The 19392-nt window shown below is 39.4% G+C and overlaps 1 protein-coding gene across 1 annotated transcript in view; it reads left to right on the plus strand.

Moving 5' to 3' along the window:
• The first annotated feature begins 7493 nt into the window (after positions 1 to 7493).
• Positions 7494 to 19392, plus strand: part of NCOA6 (nuclear receptor coactivator 6) — a 35991-nt gene continuing 24092 nt past the window's right edge. The window contains exons 1-7 of the mRNA XM_026681694.2: positions 7494 to 7610; positions 9365 to 9501; positions 9885 to 10167; positions 11226 to 11381; positions 14659 to 14781; positions 15827 to 15946; positions 16656 to 17504. Coding sequence (XP_026537479.1) covers positions 9933 to 10167; positions 11226 to 11381; positions 14659 to 14781; positions 15827 to 15946; positions 16656 to 17504 — 1483 coding nt within the window. The 5' untranslated portion in view covers positions 7494 to 7610; positions 9365 to 9501; positions 9885 to 9932. The remainder of the gene's footprint in view (positions 7611 to 9364; positions 9502 to 9884; positions 10168 to 11225; positions 11382 to 14658; positions 14782 to 15826; positions 15947 to 16655; positions 17505 to 19392) is intronic.

A 19392-nucleotide genomic window follows, 5' to 3' on the forward strand; every position in this document is an offset into this window, starting at 1 on the left:
GGAGGGGGCAGAAGCCAGGCAACGTAATGTCCTGGGACCTGTGAAACAGTTGTTAACCCTTGGAATAAATGAGGGGTCCAGACTGAGGACAACCCTATCATCGTGAAAGGAACAAAGGTCCTGTCTGATGGAAAGAGCAGTGAGCTCGGATGCCCGCCTGGCTGAAGTGATGGAAACGGGGAACACTACCTTCAGAGTCAGGAAACGGAGAGACAATGTTCTAAGGGGTTCAAAATGGGGCTTTGTAAGGGCATAAAGGACCACATGAAGATCCCAGGAAGGATACCTGTGAACCACCGGAGGGTGCAGGTTGGAAGCCCCTTTCGAAAACCTCCTGACTGAAAGGTGATGGGATAAGGAAGGAAGCGAACCCCATGAAAGAACCGAGGAGAGGGCCTCAACCTGCCTGTAAGGTTTTGGGGGCCAAACCTTTCTCCAGATCATGCTGAAGGAATCTAAGAACCTCTGCCAACTGGGCTAAAGCGGGAGAGAGAGACCCTCCCTAAGGCACCATTGGGAAGGGCCTTCCAGGTGGCATCATAGATGCGCCTTGTGGGAGGTTTGCAAGATGCCAGGAAAGTGATGATGACCCTTTCAGGAAGATCAGCCACCTCTAGCCGCTGCTGCTCAAGTGCCACATGGTCAGCTTGAGCCACTGGGACTCCGGGTGGAGCAGAATCCCCTGATGAAGGGAGATTAGATGGGCTGGGATCCTCCAAGGAGAAGCCACCGACAGGTTGACCAGGTCCACAAACCAGGGCGTCCTTGGCCAATAGGGTGCCAGGAGGAGGAGCTCCGCTTGTTCCTCCAACATCTTCCGAATTACTGCCGGAATGATGGGAGTGGGGGGAAAGGCATAGAGGAGACTTTTGGCCATCTGCATTGAAGGGCATTGGTCCCCTCCGCTCCCTGGCAAGGAAACCTGGTGAAGAATCTGGTGACCTGGGCAATTTGAGCAGTGGAGAAGATCCACCTCCAGCGTTCCAAATCTGAGGGAAAGGTCCCTGAATAGAGAAGGAGGAATAGACCATTCTGCCTGATCGACTAGGCTCCTGCTGAGCCAGTCGGCCTGGGAATTGTTGATCCCGGAGAAGTGGTCCACCGTGATCGACAACAGGTGTTTCTCTGCCCCTAACCCCAACCGTAGAGCCTCTCCCATGAGAGCTCTGGACCTCGTCCCCCCCGCCGATTGACATGAGCCATGGCGGCCATGTTGTCCATAAGGACTAGAACATGAGAGCCGGTCACTGAGTGCCTGAAATGCTTGAGAGCTAGAAAAATGGCTCTGAGCTCTAGCCAATTTATGGGAAGGGCCTGCTCTGACCTGGACCAAGGTCCTGAGTTATCTGGCCCTGCATATGGGAACCCCAACCCAGGAGGCTGGCATTGGTGGTTATCACTAGCCTGTCTGGGACCCTGAAAAGGAGTCCCTTCCAGATTAACGGGGAACACCACCAATTGAGAGATCTCCGGATTTGTGGCGGGAGCGGGACCTTGATGGATGAGTGGCTGGTTCCTGTTCATTGGTAGGGAAGCAGGAACCATTAGAGTGGACAGGAGTGGAAAAATCCATGGCTCTGGAGATATGACAGGGTAATTTGCAGATCCCGATGGGCTGCATGGATGAAGGAGGACAGAATCAAAATGTTTTCCAAGTAGCATTGGATCCTCACTGGAACAGAAAGCAGAGATGCCATCAATGCTGCCAGAACCTTCGTGAAGACGCTTGAAGCCGATGAGAGGCCGAAGGGAAGTGCTCAATACTGGTAATGGGTATTCTGATAACAGAAACAGAAAACTGGCGATGATGAGGCCAAATGGGGATGTGGAGGTAAGCCTCCATGAGATCAGTGGAAGAGAGGAGATCCCGAACGCTCTCTAAAATAGAATGCAGAGTCTGCATTTTAATAGCCTGTATTTTACAAATTGGTTGAGAAATTTTAGATCCAGGATGGTTCGCTATCCCTCCTGAGGCTTTGGGAACGATGAAAGGCGAGGATAAAGCCATGTTCCCATTGAGAGGGGGGAACAGGTTTGAATAGCTCGGATTTCAAGAAGGAGTTGAATGGCCTGATTCATGAGGTCTTGCCTTGAAATGTCCCGAGTGACAGGACAGATCAAATTTTTTTCGGGGGGTGGGGGGGGTTGCATTAGGAAGTCCAATTGTAATCCTGACCTAATAGTGCTGAGCACGCAGGCATCCACTGTTGACTCCTCCCATTTGGAGGCAAAGAAGGCTAGGCAACCTCTGATGGGTGGGGAGAACGAGGGATTACTTAGAGCGACGGCAGGAACGAGCCCCACCCTCCCGAAAGGGCTGTTTACCAGTATAAGGAGCTGGGTGATAGTTGGCTCTCTTCCCAGAGGAAGAGAGAATTTTACGGTTATCTCTGGTTTCGATGAGATAAGGTTCCAGAGCATCGCCAAAAAGCTTATCGCCTGTGAATGGAACTGAAACCAGCTTCCATTTATGGCGTGACTCCGCCTGCCAATTTCTGAGCCATAACAGTCTTTTTGCTGCTACCGAAGATGCCATGGCCCTAGATGCAAATTTGGCGGACTTGAGAGTGTCATCTGCAGTGAATTCCGCTGCTGCGATAATCTTATTAAGGCCTTGGTGAGACCGAAGGTCAGATGTAGGCAATCTAATCTGGAGTTGGTGCAGCCACTGTATGGATGCCCACATGAGAGTGCCAGAAAATGGGAACGAGGCCAGAACCGGAATGTCAACAGAAGGCACTGCCAGGGAATTGTCCAGGGCTGTGCTGACGTTGTAGAAACACTTATCCAGAGAAGATGGGCGAGGACCTGCCGAAGTGGAAGCGCACTGTTCCTTGACCATGTCCAGGAACAAAGTGGGAGAAGGCAAAGCCCCTGCATGCACTACAGGCTTGGAGAAGAATGAGTCTCCCTGGCTAGAGGGAATTCCTTGTGGCTCAGGAGCCATTTCCTCTGGCGACAGCTTGGCAGTGACCAAGGCCATGCTGAGTAATGGCCTGTAGAGAGAAGGATTGAAGACCAATGCAAAGGATGTCCGCTCTGGGCGAGAGTCCTCTTCCTTTGAAAGATTTTGGTCAAAGGTCTTGCCCTCTTCATGTTCTGAATGAGAGGAGTAACTGTGTTCAGATGGTGAAGCCCTTCCCCCCTCATCAACCTCCTCCCATTCTGGTAGAGAAGAATGGACCCTGAGGTCCTGGGTCCTGTGTAAATCAGGGTGATGAGGCAACTTATAGATTGAGAAGGGAGAAGGGCCTGAACCCTTTCCGGAGATCGAAGGATTTGCTTGAAGCCTTCAGCCAATCCCTGCTTAATGGTCAATAAGACAACATCTTGGATATCCCCTGGTCTGTACTCAAAGGTAGGGGCAGAAGGCCGAAGGCCCGCTTCTGAGGGAGTGAAGGTGGCTTCAGGCCTAGATTGAGAAGAGGTTCAAGGTCTGGAAGGAGCGGGAGGAGCATAGGGCCCAGAAGCCTGTTGGAAATAAGGCCCAGATCTGCTTAGATCCTGAGGATCATTGTACTGCAAAAGCCCCAGGAGACAGGCTCATAGATAACTTCTCCTCCCCTGGGAGGGCTTGGCTGGGGCCCACAGGTATCACCTGAAACATGCTGTAGTTGCACTCCCTTCTGTTGAATAGTTCTGTTGAACTGCCTCTCTAGGGCTGCATGTCTGCGCTTTTTTGCCCTCAACTCAGCCTGAGTTGCCTTCTTAGGGGCTAGAGCCTTAGCTCTGATTTTAGCAGCCACCTCCCTCTGGACTGATTGGGTGCGTTGCCTACAACTTTTTCTCTCACTGGCTTAAGAGACTGTTCCACTGGGGGGGGGGGCTCTGCCTGACCCTTATCTTGCTCCATTTGAAGAATAAAGGCTCTTACAATGGAAAGAAACTTGTTGTAAATTTTTTGTATTAAGCCCCTTAGGGTATAAATTGGACCCCAGGCTTACAAAATGGCCGCTCACCTCGTGGTGGAAGGCTTCAATCCAAGATGGCCACTGACTATGGGAAACAGGCTCCGAGATCGAAGAATTTCTCCTTAGGCTATAAAGAGCCCCGAGTGAAGTCAGCAAAGGAAAGGGCAGTCTCTGGCCACACGATCAGCTGGCTGACGCTGGTATCGGTTTGCCAATTGCTTTTTACGACCGCTCAAACCGCAGGCGTGGGGGAGGTCTACAGACGCTGCCCAACTTGCCTGAACAGCATTCTGGCAACGCTGCCCCCAATGCTGCAGGAGAGAGAGAGCCCTGCTCTCCTGGAAGAGCAGCTGCCCAGATCCCGGGAGCTGCTGAAGCGAGGAAAAAAGGTACTGAAGATCGAGTGGTGAGTGCAATCTACAGAACCTCAGCTGGCTGAAGCTGTTATCGGTTTGCTGATCGCTTTTTATGACCACTCAAACCGCAGGCGTGGGGGAGGTCTACAGACGCTGCCCAACTTGCCTGAACAGCGCTCTGGCAACGCTGCTCCCAACCTTGCTTGAAACGAGCAAAAACGGCACTGAAGATCGCTGGTGAGTGTTATCTAACAGAAGCTTTCAGAGACACAGCTATTGACTGAAAGGAGCTGAGTCAAAAGCTGGGGTCTCTTCCGGGGGCTGGCTTTAATATCTTAGTACAGACTCAGCTAAATGACATCATAGGAAGGAGTCAACCCATCCTGGGCTCTCGATGCAGCATGGAGGAGAATTTTAATGCGGAGTACAGAACAAGAATTGGCTAGATCATGATACAGAATGAAAAGTAAGCATAACAGTAAATGAATTAATAATTATTCATTCTGCTTCTTAATAGGATAGAGCAAGATATTGAATTAGAATAACTAAGGATGCTGGGTGCCGTTTTGAAAGCCAGTTTCAGACAAGTGTTTAAAATCAGGACCTTTTGGAAGAAGCCACAATTTTCTCTATTTCTCAGAAGAATGCAATTTTGCAGACGACAGCTACTTTCAAAATTTCATTCCTATAATATCTGGTACCTGATGTTTAACAAATCATAAAACTATGAAACTAAAGACAATACAGCAGTGAAAGAAGAAATGAATATAGCAATTAATAGGGAAAAGAGGCAGTCCCTCAGGTAGCTGAGCTGTATGCATGTAGGCAAGAGTGGAATTCAAATTTTTTAACAACCGGTTCTGTGGGCGTGGCTTAGTTGGTGGACATGGCTTGGTGGTCATGTTACTGGCTGGGCGTGGCCAACTCAACATCACTCACATCGAGGCATGCATCTCCTCGCCTGGCCTCTCGTGACTGTGGGGATGCTGCAACAGTCATAAGTATGAAAAATGGTCATAAGTCACTTTTTTCAATGGTCACTCCACACAAGCAAAGTACCAGCAAAGGAGGGGGGGAAAAAACTCCAGAGAAGTTCCAGAGACAGGAAGTCTAGTCCTGCCAAGAATGTAATAAGGGTTAACAGAGAGGCAGTTTCTGTAAACAACACCAGAATGTTTCCTTCCTGCCTTCCTTACAGGATTAGGCTAGTAATTTATTCTAACAACCGGTTCTCTGAACTGCTTAGAATGTTGACAACCGGTTCTAGCGAATAGGTGCGAACTGGTAGAATCCCATCCCTGCATGTAGGGCTTTATGACCAGAACCTTGAATTGTAACCAGAAGCAAAACGGAACCAGTACAGCTTATGAAGCAGCCTACTGAAGCATGCTCATCACTGCCCAGCCACCAGATTCTGGGTTAGTTGAAATTTCAAGGCAGTTTTCATGATAGTTAGGTAATTGTTAGTGATGGGCAATTTTGTTTGTTTATGGATTTGGCATAATAAAATCTTGAAATATTTATTTACTTTATTTAGTATTTATAGCCTGAAACAGAGAAATTACAGGGAGGCATGATAGCTTTCTTCAGGTGTCTGAAAGATTGACATTAACAGGTAGAGTAAACTTATTCAATATTGTATTGTTCCATAAAATAACATAAACAGTAAGCTTAAAATTACAGAGAAGCAGATTTCAACTAGACAGCAGGAAGAATGTCCTATTCATAAAAAATCTTCAATAATGAAACAGATTGCTTCAGGTGATAGTAGCTATTTCTTCCAGTGGAAGTATTTAAGTCAGGGGTGTCCATACCTTTGCAAGGAGGGCAAGATTTGGTGAGGTGAAAATGTGTGAGGGCCGACCATTCAGCCTGACATTCTTGAACCATTAACATTAAATGGGAAAAACACCAGCTGGTGGGGATGAGTGACAGGCTGAGCCAGTGGGGAGAAGAGGCTCCAGGCTACTCAAAATTTGAAAACGGGCCGCAATTGGCCCCCAGGCCAGACTTTGGACATGCCTGATTTAAGTGGACATTGGATGGCCGTGCGTGTGTGGGGGGAGGGGGGCTCTAATATTAGCTTCTTGATTTCCACAGTCTCTTCACAGCTTTATATTACAGATGGTCCTCATTTAGTGATTGCAATTGGGATTGGCAATTCAGTGATTAAGCAAAGCAGTTGCTAAGTGAAAATCATATGAACATAACTGTGCTTATGATTTTAGTTCAACTTTCCTTGGTTTTAAACGTGGTATGCTACCGGTTTGGACCGGTTCAGCCGAACAAGATAAGGGAATTTGAAGTTAGAGAAAGATTTAAATACTTCCCCCTTTTCTGTTTCACCTAATTAGGGTTTGCCTTCTTTATAAAGCTTTGGGCATTTATTTGTTAGTATTATTTATCAGCAATAATAGATTGGAAGTGACTTGGAACATGATTTCATATTTCACAAGTTGTCTACAAATCTCTAGTCATTCAGCAGTACTAGTAGTCCTCGACCTACAACCATTCAGTCAGTGACCATTCCAAGTTATGATGGTGCTGAACTAATAGTGCTCAGGACCAGTCCTATAGTTCTGACCATCCTAGCACTCCTCTGTTATCTGTGTTCTTGGCATCATTTGTAACCTTCCTTGCCAACTTGCCAATATCTGAATGGGGAACTTGGTAGGGAAGATCACAATTCACTGATGTAAGTCACACCCATCCACCCACCCTCCCCCAGCCCATCCACACTCAAGTTGTGCACCTTTGCACACCTTCCTCAACCTGTACAATGTCTGTCATGCATCTTCCTGAATCCTCCCTGGCCCGCATGGGATCTCACGCACTGTCCTCAATTCTTCCTCAATCCTTTGTTCCATGGCTGTCATGCATCTTCCCTGTGCCTCTTGCACATGCCGTCCCTCCTTTGCAAACCCCCTCATTCTCTGTTCCACCTGGCAGCAGCCACTTACCTATCTGCAGGCCTGGGACTAACAATCGTGAGATTCAGTTCACAACAACCCTTGGGACTGCTTTACCACCGCATCGCTTAATAATGGAAATTCTAGACCGAATTTTTGTCATAAGTCAAGGACTACCTGTAACTGTAATATAATAACTGTGATGTGATAACCTATAAGAAACAGCCTAGCAATCATTTAGTTAACTTTAAAAAAAGAATTAAATTTGTGGAAAATTAATTGTTTCCTTTTCTTGATAATAAAGGTCTGTTTTATACAAGAAGAATAGCAGGACCTCATCCAGAATCTAATCCAGCTCTAAACTATGCTGAGTGGTTTTGTGGATAATGTGATGGCTACTCAATTTAAGATGATTGTGGATTTATGACTAACAGGTATCTAACCTCATGTAAACAAAATTAGTTTATTTTATTTAAACAATCTATATGGCTTCCCATATCTCAAAGTTACCCTTGGAGATCTACAAGTGTTTTAAAAAAGCAACAATTTAACTAATATTAAAATTTAATAATATTAAACAAATAGCAAACCATTGATATTTACAATGTGAGATTTTATTGTCTTATATATCAATATTCTTTACTAATGAAGTTATTGCAATGATTCAAGAAACTGACATAATGTTAATATATAATATTTTGATTGCTTAACACTTTGTACAGTGTATTCATTAATCTCATTGGGACTTAAGCTCCTAGTGTATTTGAAATTACAAATTAGAAGCGAGATTTGTGTATACTTAGCTCACCTAAAATAAGTACCATAAATGTGAGTGAAACTTGCTTCTGAGCATTTTAGATAAGATTACATTTTAAGTTAATCATTATTAATGTCAAGGTGGGAGACCTGAACTGTCATTGGCCTAAAAAGTGACGAAACGTAGATTTTTCTTATACAATAGAACAGAACTTTGAGTTTATAGGTTTCATAAAACTTAAGATGCATTAATTAAAGCTTCATGCAAAAGGGAAGCATTTAAATTAATAAAGCTTGGTTCCCAAACCTCAGAACAAAATAGATTTCACCATCCTATCATATTAGAAAACTAATTATTTTATATAACATGCATACAAATCTCTAATATATTTTGGGAAAGGATTTAGATGTAGAGATGTATTTTTTACTACTATTAATTTAAAGATAGAAATCCTTGTTAAACTATAACTCATCCTGAAATATAACACTTGGTCTAGAAATGTATTATGCCGACCCATAGGTATATAATCTATTTATAAAAATGTATAATGGGTTTAGAGAATCTTCTTTGAATGGGAATTGGGAAATATAGCTTTTATTATCAGAAAATGATTATGACTAACTTAAAAAAAAAACACTCTTGTTTCTACCAAATCTTTCTTTAATGAAAATGGAGCTCCTAAAAGCATGCACCAACATTATTTGAAAAAGTTTTTTTTTAAAAAATAATCCTTCAAATAAAGAATAGGAATGAGCACTACTTTATTCATCTAAGTCAGAAGTAGGGATTTTATATCTTCCTGACATTGCTAAATTACAATCCCCTTCAGTTCTAAGGCAAGCTGTGATGGATGCTGGAAATAATATATAAAAAGTCATAGATTACTTAATCCTATCCTAAATTACTGGAATAATTAGTGGTGCTGATATTGTCAACTTTGTGAAATTCAGTGTGAATCATTAAAATTCCTCTGCCTGAAGCTATTCAAATTCAACAATGCACTGTTTTACCTAGTTGGAAAATGAGCTGTCTGTAAGCAAACAACCAAGCTCAGAGAGCACCTAGGACTCCGCAGCTCAACCCCAAGCTACATGTATTTTCTTCTGTTGCCATTCAACATTTCTCAGGTCTTAGCTTCAAATCAAGAAATCTTTGCTGGTTTAATAATCTTTGCCACCTGGAATGTCATCCCCTACCAAGAGAATTTTCTCTGAATTTGGAGATTCAAAGAATTGTCTACATATAGGATATCAATTAAAATTTAAAATTAAAACATAATTTAGGAACTGACATGGATGCTCCTTCTAGAAACATAGCTTAATTCATATTTGGTTTAACAATGAAATCTTTAAAAACAAATATGCATGTGTTTTACTGGGTATTACATTGATTCAGAATTGAGAAGATAATTTTAATGGGATACATTTATAGGTTTGCCCCGGGTAAAGATCAAAGAAGATTGGATTCCCATAGTATGTTCTAGCAAATCAGCAACGTATATGCTACTATGGCTCAAATGTTATGGACCTCTGTAAGTTGTCATCAAGCTTCTGATGCAAGATCACCTGGTAGGCTATTTTTTTTCTAATTAACATGTTTAGTATTATGAATAATATTCATTTCTATGATTAATAAAAATACTTGGCTTCAATATTACAGAGGTGGGGGTTTTTTGCAATCAAAAGAGCTGTTTTGCACTGAAATTTAAAACATTTCTCAATATTCTTTTTCTATGTAATCAGTGGTGTGTATGCTATACAATGATTGAATACAACTACTTTTGCAAATTCAGCATTAGCAAATTTGGATAATTTTTTTTAATTCCAGTCTTTATAAATAAATAACATGAATAAAATAATTCCCTATATTTAAACATGTAAAAACCAAATATTAACAAAAATAACCTGCATTTCTACATATATTAAATAATATATTTCTTTTTTTTTCATAGATTCTCCTTAGTACCTGATAAATTTCCAGCGCAGGATATTATATTACCATGGTTTGGGGCGACTTACCCAATTTAAAAGATAATTACAGTTTATTGTGCTCCTCAGTCATGGAAGAATTGAAAGTGGATCTTGATTCTGTACAAAAAGAAGATGATATAAAACCTAACCGCCCTTCTGGTGATTCTACAATCTTTGTAGCTTTTAAGGGCAATATAGATGACGATGACTTCAAGCAGAAATTGGGAGTCATTTTGGACAATGTTCCTGGCCTCTTACACATGGGTACTTCAATTTTTCATATTGGCTTTTTATATGTAAAAATGTAATGTGTATTTAGAGTTCAAGTTGCTCTAGAAAATTAGACTTCACTGCAATATTTTTTGGTAAAACAATACTATATTGTAACCATTGGGAAGATCAGTAATATAGTTATTATTCTCCATTAAAAATATACTGTGTATTTACTAACCTGGATGTTTACTGCCATAATAAGCAACTACACATTTTATTTGCTATGGGAGGCATCAATTATTTTTGAGGTTTTCTCTTTTTTTAGACAGGAAAACATATATTTCATTTATAAATATCTCTTATTTTATCCTCTGTCAGACGAAATAAGTTCTTGTAGCTGCTTCATTTTTAATTGCATTTTTATTCGAAACAAACAAATTATATATGTTATATTTGAAGCATAATCTATATGTTGGATCTTAAGTGGAATAACAACCATGTTAAGCAATCAGTATTTCTGCCTTCAAATAGATGCATTTCATTAAGAAAACTCAACCTATTCTTGTTTTGGAGAAAACACTATGTGGCACATTCAAAAATCATTTATGAAATGAAATTATAATTTTATATAAATTAATACTTTGTTGATATCAGATCTTAAATGTAATAAATGTATGTGATATATATCATATGTAAGCTATTAAGATTAATTAAATGTAATACTAGGGTAAATATCTTCTGCCAATTAAATCCAAATCATGGAATCAAACTTCCATAATTTTCGTGCTTCAAATAGAACAAGTTATTGAGACTGGTTCTACATACTTTTTTCTTTCTCATGATATATGTAGGTTCTTATGAAGATAATAGCTAGCCTTAGTTTGAGAGTTAACTACAGTAATTTTATGTTTAGTTGAATGGTTTCTTTTATAAACTAGCCTAGAGTTGCTAAGAGTTTCTCAATGTCTTATTAATAATTGTTTTTAGAAAAAAAAATCTGCCTTGGTAACAAACAATGAATAAAAGTGAATGAAGCTTTCTAACTCCTAATCTCATGTATGTTAGAGTGCAAATCTTCTAGTTTGTTTTCTTTTTTATTCTGTAACAAGAATCTGCCAAGTTAAAATTGAAGAAAGTGGAGCCCTGGAACAGTGTACGTGTTACTTTTAATATTCCTCGTGAAGCAGCTGAGAGGCTACGAATGCTAGCTCAGAACAACAACCAACAACTTCGTGACTTGGGAATTCTGTCTGTTCAAATCGAAGGTAATTAATTGAAATTACTTTGTGACTGAGCTTGAACCATATCAAATAATGCAGCTAAGTTTATTGTTAATCCATTTTGATTAGCTTTTTAATAATTTGATTAAAACAATAGGACTAAATAATCTTTTGGGATGAGTTACACTCTCCAAGTTCATTCCCCCCCCCCCCCCATCTTTGTTAACATAATTAACGTGAATGCTAGCTATGAAACAGCTACATGTCATTTTTGGGAAAAATCATCTAATAGATCTTGAGAACAGGAATAGGAAATATAATGCTGTAATAATTTTGAGTAGCTTTGGGAATAAACATTTAACAGTTCTTTTTAGAGGTGATGAGTATCAATGCTTAAACATCCAATGATGCATAGATCTTATATATAGCTTTTTGCACAATGCCATTGGTTTTTTTTAACAAATTTTATTAATTTTTAAAAGCATACAAAACATACAAAATAAACATAAAACCTTTTTTCTAAAAATTTCTAAAAATTATTTGAAAGTTTTACAACATTAACACATTTCCTTACAATCACATATTTTCCCTTTCTAACTTGCTTTATTTTCTTCTATCTTTCTCTCCATTGTCCTTTTCTAACCTTTCTCCAAGGTTTTATTAGCTCATTCAAACATAAACACATAAGAACACAAAACATATAAACATTAAAAAAAAAAACATCTTTTCTGAAAGTTGCTTAATCCCGGGTCAAAACTCTTTGTACAGACACCAACTCAAATTCATATTCATTTTATATGCCATTCCATATCTTAATACCATTTTCAATTTTTTATATAGCTTCTTCTCTCTCTTAGATTCTCTTAATTTTATTTTATTTATCTCATCTCAATTCTAATCATAATATTTATTATTCTTTGTCTGTTTATTTCCAGCTATCGATTTATCTTTCTTCTTTAAAAAAAAAAAAAAGCTTCTCCTGTACACTAATTGGAGTATGACGCCTTTCCCCTACATTTATAATACTTAATATAAAATACCTAACTTACATTGGGATTCTATTTGGTACATTCTAAAATTATATAATATTATCAATACCAATACTAATCTATTCATTAATATTCATATTCTTTTATATCATAAACACTTAGCACATTACTTTTCTATTAATTAACATACTTTTGTGGGAGCACTTACTTTCCATAATTATTCCTCCCCACATCACATATTTTAAATCATTATTTCATTAAGGTATTCCTGCTTCTACTTCAAATCTCTCCTTTCAAAAAAAAAAAAAAAATTCCACTGAAATCACACAATCTAATTAATATTGACATTCATTTGTATCTTTCTCTCCAACTCCTTTATATCTTAACCATTTTATCCATTTCAATTAAATAACATGCCTTTTGGGAATACTTATATTTTCCACAATTATTTCCCCCCCACACACATCATATCTCAAATCCTTATTTCATGAAATGTTCCTCTTTTCTTAAGACAAGTTTCACTAAGTTATATTAAACATTTTATCACACTTTAAATTACACATTATTTCCAACTTTCTAAAATTATTTCTAAATACAAATATAAAAAACAATCTTATGTACCTTTAGAATCCCTTTATCAATAAAGTTTACCCATTATCTCTAAAAAACTTTTGTTTCTTTACATCTTGCTCTCTACTATTGAGGCTTCTCATCCCCTTTCTCCCTTGCTTATTCTTCTCTCTGTCCTCTTTACCCCTTTGCCTCTCCACCTCCCTTTTTCTCTGCTTTCCTTCTTTCTGTTGTCTTCTAACATAATATCTCTTTTTCATCTTGTTTTTCTCTTTTTTGATTGCTTTTATAGGTCTTAAAGTCTCTTTTTCCTTTTTCTCTTTCTCCTTTCCTTCCCCAGCCAAAGTCACTTGTTCATCAAAGATGGCTTCTTCTTTGTCCCAGTCGTCCTGTTGTCCATTCAATTTTACATAAGTGTAGACCGCCATTTCTAAATACTGAAAAAGAGTATCAAAACGTCCTTCCCTTCTTGCTTTTCTTTTTCATATTTTTGATATAAAAGTTTCAATCTGTCCACAAGTAATGCCATTATAAAGAGAAAAAGTTTTCCCAAGCAACCACCCAAGTGCTTTTAATCAGAAATAATTCTCAAAAGTGGTAAAATCACCAAGCAATCCAAGTAGGTTAATTCTTTTAAGCACTTTCTCCTTCACTTTCTCTTTCTGGGATTGGAGTTTGATCACAAAGTTCCATTTAATATATATCTTTCAGAAGCCTTGTTAGTATTTATAGCTCTTTAAAAATCCAGGCAGTCTTCTCCTTATTTTCAAATTCTAATCCAATTTTTCCCTCTCCCTTCCCACTCACAGCAAAAAAATTTTTTTGAAAGTCTTTTTTAAAAAAGATCATTCAGAAATCCTTATCTCTTCAGTATTTAATTACCTAGATTTTCAGATTTCTCTTGTTGTTCCATCCGCTGTCACGTTAGGAAGGAGAGTGAAGGAAAAAAAAAAAAAACTTTCCCTTTTAGAATTCTGCGCCGCTTGTACCTCTCTCTGGAAACAATGTAGCAACTTCTCCTTAGCAATTTTCAAGCCCCAGGAAACTTTCTTATCCCTTGGCAACTTTATCCCGGTCCAGAAACAACTCTCACGATTTCCCCGATTTTCTTCCTCCTGCACAATCTTATCCGTTTGCAGGTTTCTTCATGGCGGCCATTGCTGACCGCGCTCCTCCGCTCGGGAAAAGGGGTTTTGCTGGCGGGGAGGGGTCTGCGACACCCCTACCCCCTTCCAGATCCCCCTGTCTTCAGCTGCCCCTGCAGGGCAGCTATATCCCCCAGATCCAAACGGATCGGGGGAACCTTGGCAGTGAGCTCGACAGGGATCGCGCTGGATCGCAGATCCCTGCCGCTGCCGAAGCCTCGCAAACCGGAAGTCCACAATGCCATTGTTAATAAGATGAAATTTGTATACAATTTGTTCTGCTTGAGTGATACATGAATTACTGGGCAGACCCATTCATTACTGAAAGAAAGGAAAATGATGTTTTCTCTTCAATTAGTTGAATGGAGAAGTATCTCTAGGAAGTTTCCTATGCAGCAGAATATCCACATATAACAATTGAATTACAGATCCAAAGTGTGGTGTCTAATGGTGGGTGTTTTTTTTGCAGGGGTGGGTGGGTGATCAGTTGCAAGAAGCCAACTTGTTTCAAATTAATATTCCTTTAACCTATAAGACTTTTGAACTTCTAAAAAAGCTGCTTTTTTAACTTCCTGCCATATGAAAGCCACATTTATATTCTCTGACTGTTGTTCCTAGGTGAAGGTGCCATCAATTTATCATTAACTCAAAACAAGAGTCAGGATTTAAGGATTAATGGGCCTGTTGGACAAGGCAACACAGTACGGATAGAGACAGGATTTCCTCTGCCAGGAAGTCAAGGCAAGTTCAGTTTTTAAAATTTAGATAATCCAGGAAATTTTCAAATACCATAGCTTATTTTACAACTCCAGACTATTTCTGCTTGATATTTCCTTTCAAATTCAAATTGGAAGCACAAGTCAAATGGATTTGGGTAAGTCAGATATGGATGTGAATTGTGAAGCAAACATTTGATATAAATAAACTGATGCAAGTTTATTTCATGTAGTAAAAACAAAGCACAGCTTGATTACAGAAAAAATATAGGGAAGGAGTAAAAATCTGGATTTTAGCTTCTATAAAAGAAATACAGGAAAAGATGCCTTCTTAAAAAAATATAGGAGAGAGAGAGAGATGTTCTTTGAAATGTTTAAATCCTATAGGTCTTACATTACATTAGGAAACATGGGGATCACTGGTAATTTTTAGGAACAGAAGCAGTCATATTGTTCATAATGTATTTTGTAATTCTGTTTGTAATAAATGAAGAATATTCATAGATCACTACATAGGTGAAGTATGCAGTATTATTGCTGTGGAAAATCCACTTACTATATTGTGAATGAAAGAGATATGGGCTTTTTCTTTCTTTGTTGACATTCAGTAGTTAAATTGAAATATACTAAAAATAGTAACATCATACATTAATGGTAGAATGTGGTATTTATGTTTGTGAGATAGTATTTCCAGGTGTACGGTCTTACAAATAGATATAATTGTGGAACTGTTCTTTTTCTATTTTTGTTTACTTAGTTCAGACATGTCCAACCCACGGACCACATGTGGTCTTGGGCAGCCAGTAATAAAACCCCACAAGATTAAATTTACCATGATGTGATTTATATACATTAACTACTGTATATTATATGTTTTATATGTGCCCCAGATCAATTCCTCTTCACATGTGTGGCCCTGGCAAGGTTGGACACCCATATTAGATCCAATAAGAAATGACTGTAAACTATATTTCAATAACTACCGATAAATATTTCAGTGCTGAGTTTTAAGATGTTTATAATTTGATAATTTAGTGTGATATACTATAAAAATGTGTTCACATTTCTAGGTTTAATTCGAATAAATAATCCTGCATCCGTGATGATGCAACAGAGTGGGACTGTAGCATCCTCTGTAATGACAAATACAGAACTGCAATCCAGAACACCTCATCCAGCCGCTCAGTCAGGTAATTAATTAACTCTCGCAAATTCTAAATGCCATTGTTTTCCATGTTGGTGAATATCTCCATGGGAAAAAATGTGTGTTTAATCGTTTTCCTGCTTGTATTAATTTAGAACTATTTTGCATGTACAGAGAAGCAATTTTACTTGAACAATAGAGCTCCAACAAATTTTTCCAATTTGTTATCTCATTACAACAACCTCATGCTATTCAGGCTACTACTTGATACTTAGAAATGGCATAGTAGATGATTTAGTAGGATGGATGGAAGAAAAGCTCATTTCCTAAGCAAAATTCCATTCTGAAACCAGGTTGCACTCTAAACTGATCTTCCACTAAGTTAGAAAAAGTACAGAAGTGGCAAACTCAGTGATAATAAGGCTCACACACATTCTCTGCAAAAAAAATAAAGGTAGAACATCAGAAATTCTTAGCTTGGAAAAGGGTGACTGAGAAGGGATGTGATCAAAATGTAAAATCATGTATACCTGGAGAAAAGAAACATTTCTTCCCATGTCAACATTGATCAGAGGTTATAGAATTAATAAAATTTGAGTGAAAAATTACTGAAGAATGCTACTGTAAGGGCAATTTATATAAAAGAAAATGGAATATGTTTGTTTCTCTGAGTAATCGTTGGGATATACATTTGTTCTGTTGCTACTTTTATAGAACTAGTTACCTACAAATTTTTTTTATTTTTTTTTTCATAGATACAGCGGATCCACTTTTATCAAGCCTCACTATCCAACAGCAGAATCATCCATCTGGATCTATGGTGCCTCAGCTCCATTCTGTACAATCAGTTTCTGTTAATAGACAAATAAATCCAGGCAACTTTCAGCAGATGCAAGCTCAGCAGCAGATTCAGCCACAGCAACAGTTGCATCCACGGCCTCAACAACAACAGCAACAACAACAACAACAACAACAACAGGGTATTCGACCTTCATTTACAACCCCAGCTCAAGTTCCAGTTCCTCCTCCTGGTTGGAACCAGGTACCTTCTGGAACATCTCAACTTCCTCCATCCCAAGGAACAATGGGTGCATTGACAGTTAACCAGGCTTGGAAAAAGACCCCTTTGCCTGGGCAAATGCAGCAGCAAATCCAAACCAGGCCCTCATTAGCAACAGTACAAACACCCTCTCACCCTCCACCCCCGTATCCCTTTGGAAGCCAACAAGCTTCTCAAACACATACAAACTTTTCTCAGATGAGCAACTCTGCCCAATTTACTGCTCCTCAAATGAAGAGTCTTCAGGGAGGACCCTCACGGGTTCCTACTCCATTACAACAATCCCACCTTTCCAGCAAGTCTCCTGCATCCTCTCCCTCATCTTTTCAGCAAGGTTCTCCTGCCTCTTCGCCCACAGTTAATCAAGCACAGCAGCAGATGGGACCAAGGCCCCCCCAAGCTAATACACTCCCCCAGGGATTCCAACAGTCTGTAAATTCTCCCGGCCGTAACCCTATGGTACAGCAGGGAAATGTACCTTCTAATTTCATGGTGATGCAGCAGCAAAACCAGGGTCCACAGGGCTTGCATCCTGGGCTTGGTGGTAAGTTATCCTATTTTAGAAAAATGCTTGTTTATTTTTATAGTAAATTGACATGTTATAACTTCATCTGAATTTACTTCTATCATAAGGCATTATATATGAGATAATACATGCCAGAAGTATACCTGTGGAAGTTGTATTGCATCTGTTCAACATATAGATGATGGATTTAAAATGATCTTTAGCCCAAAGGAAAGTTACATAAATTGTGGTTGAGCTGTGCAGATTTTTAGTCTGGTGCTTGGGAAAAGGGTAACTTGGGAAAAGGGTAATTGTTTTTAACCATAGTTTTATGGAGTGTTGTGAACCACCTAGAATCATTCTATGAAGCCATATACATTCTGTAAACAAATCCCTGAATACTATGTAATGTCTAATTTCCATGTCTTACCAACTTAGAGTTACCAATACCAGGTAAAAGCCGTCCTGGATATATTAAATCAATATTTGGTGTAACTACTCTTCGCCTTCAAAACAGCACCAGTTCTTACACTTACTCCAGGATTTTGGAGGATTAGAGGCAGATGTATGATTAGCCAATTATACCAAGCAGGTGCTAATGATCATCAATTTCATATGTAGGTTGAAACATACTCAATAAATGAAACAGAAATGGCTGTGTAGGAGGCTTAAAACTGAGTGAGGAACAACCAAGACAGTTTCAGGTCATCCACCATGGCAAAACTGAGCACAGGGCTAAGACACAAGGTAGTTATGCTGCATCAGCAAGGTCTCTCCCAGGCAAAAACCTCAAAGCAGACGGGTTTCAAGATGTGCTGTTCAAGCTTTTTTGAAGTAGCACCAAGAAATGGGCAATGTTGAAGACTGTGGATACAGTAGTTGGCCAAGGAAATTTAATGCAGCAGATTAAAGATACATCATGCTTACTTCTCTTCAACATCGGAAGATGTCCAATAGCTCCATCAGCACAGAAGTGACAGAAACCAGTGTGACCCAAGTTCCAAATTTATTCTGCAGCAAGTCATTGGCCCAAACATACAGCCAGTGTCATTAAGAACTATCTTCAGCGTAAAGAACAAGAAGTCCTGAAAGTGATGGTTTGGCCTCCACAGAGCCCTGATCTCAACATCGAGTCTATTTGGTATTACATGAAGTGACAGAGGGATTTGAGACAGCCTATATCCACAGAAGATCTGTGTTAGTTCTCCAAGATGTTTAATACAACTGTGAAGGAAAGTTGCCAGATTCTTTCAAAAACTCTGCAAGTGTACCTAGAAGAATTGTTGCTGTTTGGAAGGCAGAGTGGTCACACCAAATATTGATTCGGATTTCACTTCTGTTGGTTTACTTTCCATTTTGTTAATTGATAAAAATAAACTGTAATAATACTATTTCTGAAAGCATTCTTAATTTACAGCATTTTTGCACAACTGCCTAAAACTTTTGCACAGTTCTGTGTGTGTGTTTGTGTTTGTATGTGGTGTGTATGTTTGTACACACTATTCATACTAATCAGAAGATGTGCCAAAAAAGATACAGGACTAGGAGAAAAAATATATTAATCATATACATTAATATTAATTGAATTAATAAATACTTATTAAAACTAATATGTAAAAAGGGGTGTCAAACTTGATTTCATTAAGGGCTGCATTATGGTTGTGTTTGACTTTGGGGGACCAAATGGGCATGGCTGGGGTGGACATGGCCAGCTTGATGTCCTGCAGCCCTCTGCCAGCGAAAGGGCTTCATTTTCAGCTACAACAACCTCCTGTAGTCTTCTGGCAGTGAAAACCAAGCCCGAGAGGCCCTCCTAAGCTCCATTTTTGATGACAGAGGCACTGTGATCCAGTCCTTCGCTGTTTCCAGGCTGACCCCATGGGCCAGATCTAAGCACCCCACAGGCCAAATCTGGCACGCAGGCCTT

Source organism: Notechis scutatus, chromosome 3, assembly GCF_049901735.1.
Source record: "Notechis scutatus isolate UNSWTSFEM ecotype Mainland chromosome 3, rNotScu1.2, whole genome shotgun sequence".
Lineage (NCBI taxonomy): Eukaryota > Metazoa > Chordata > Lepidosauria > Squamata > Elapidae > Notechis > Notechis scutatus.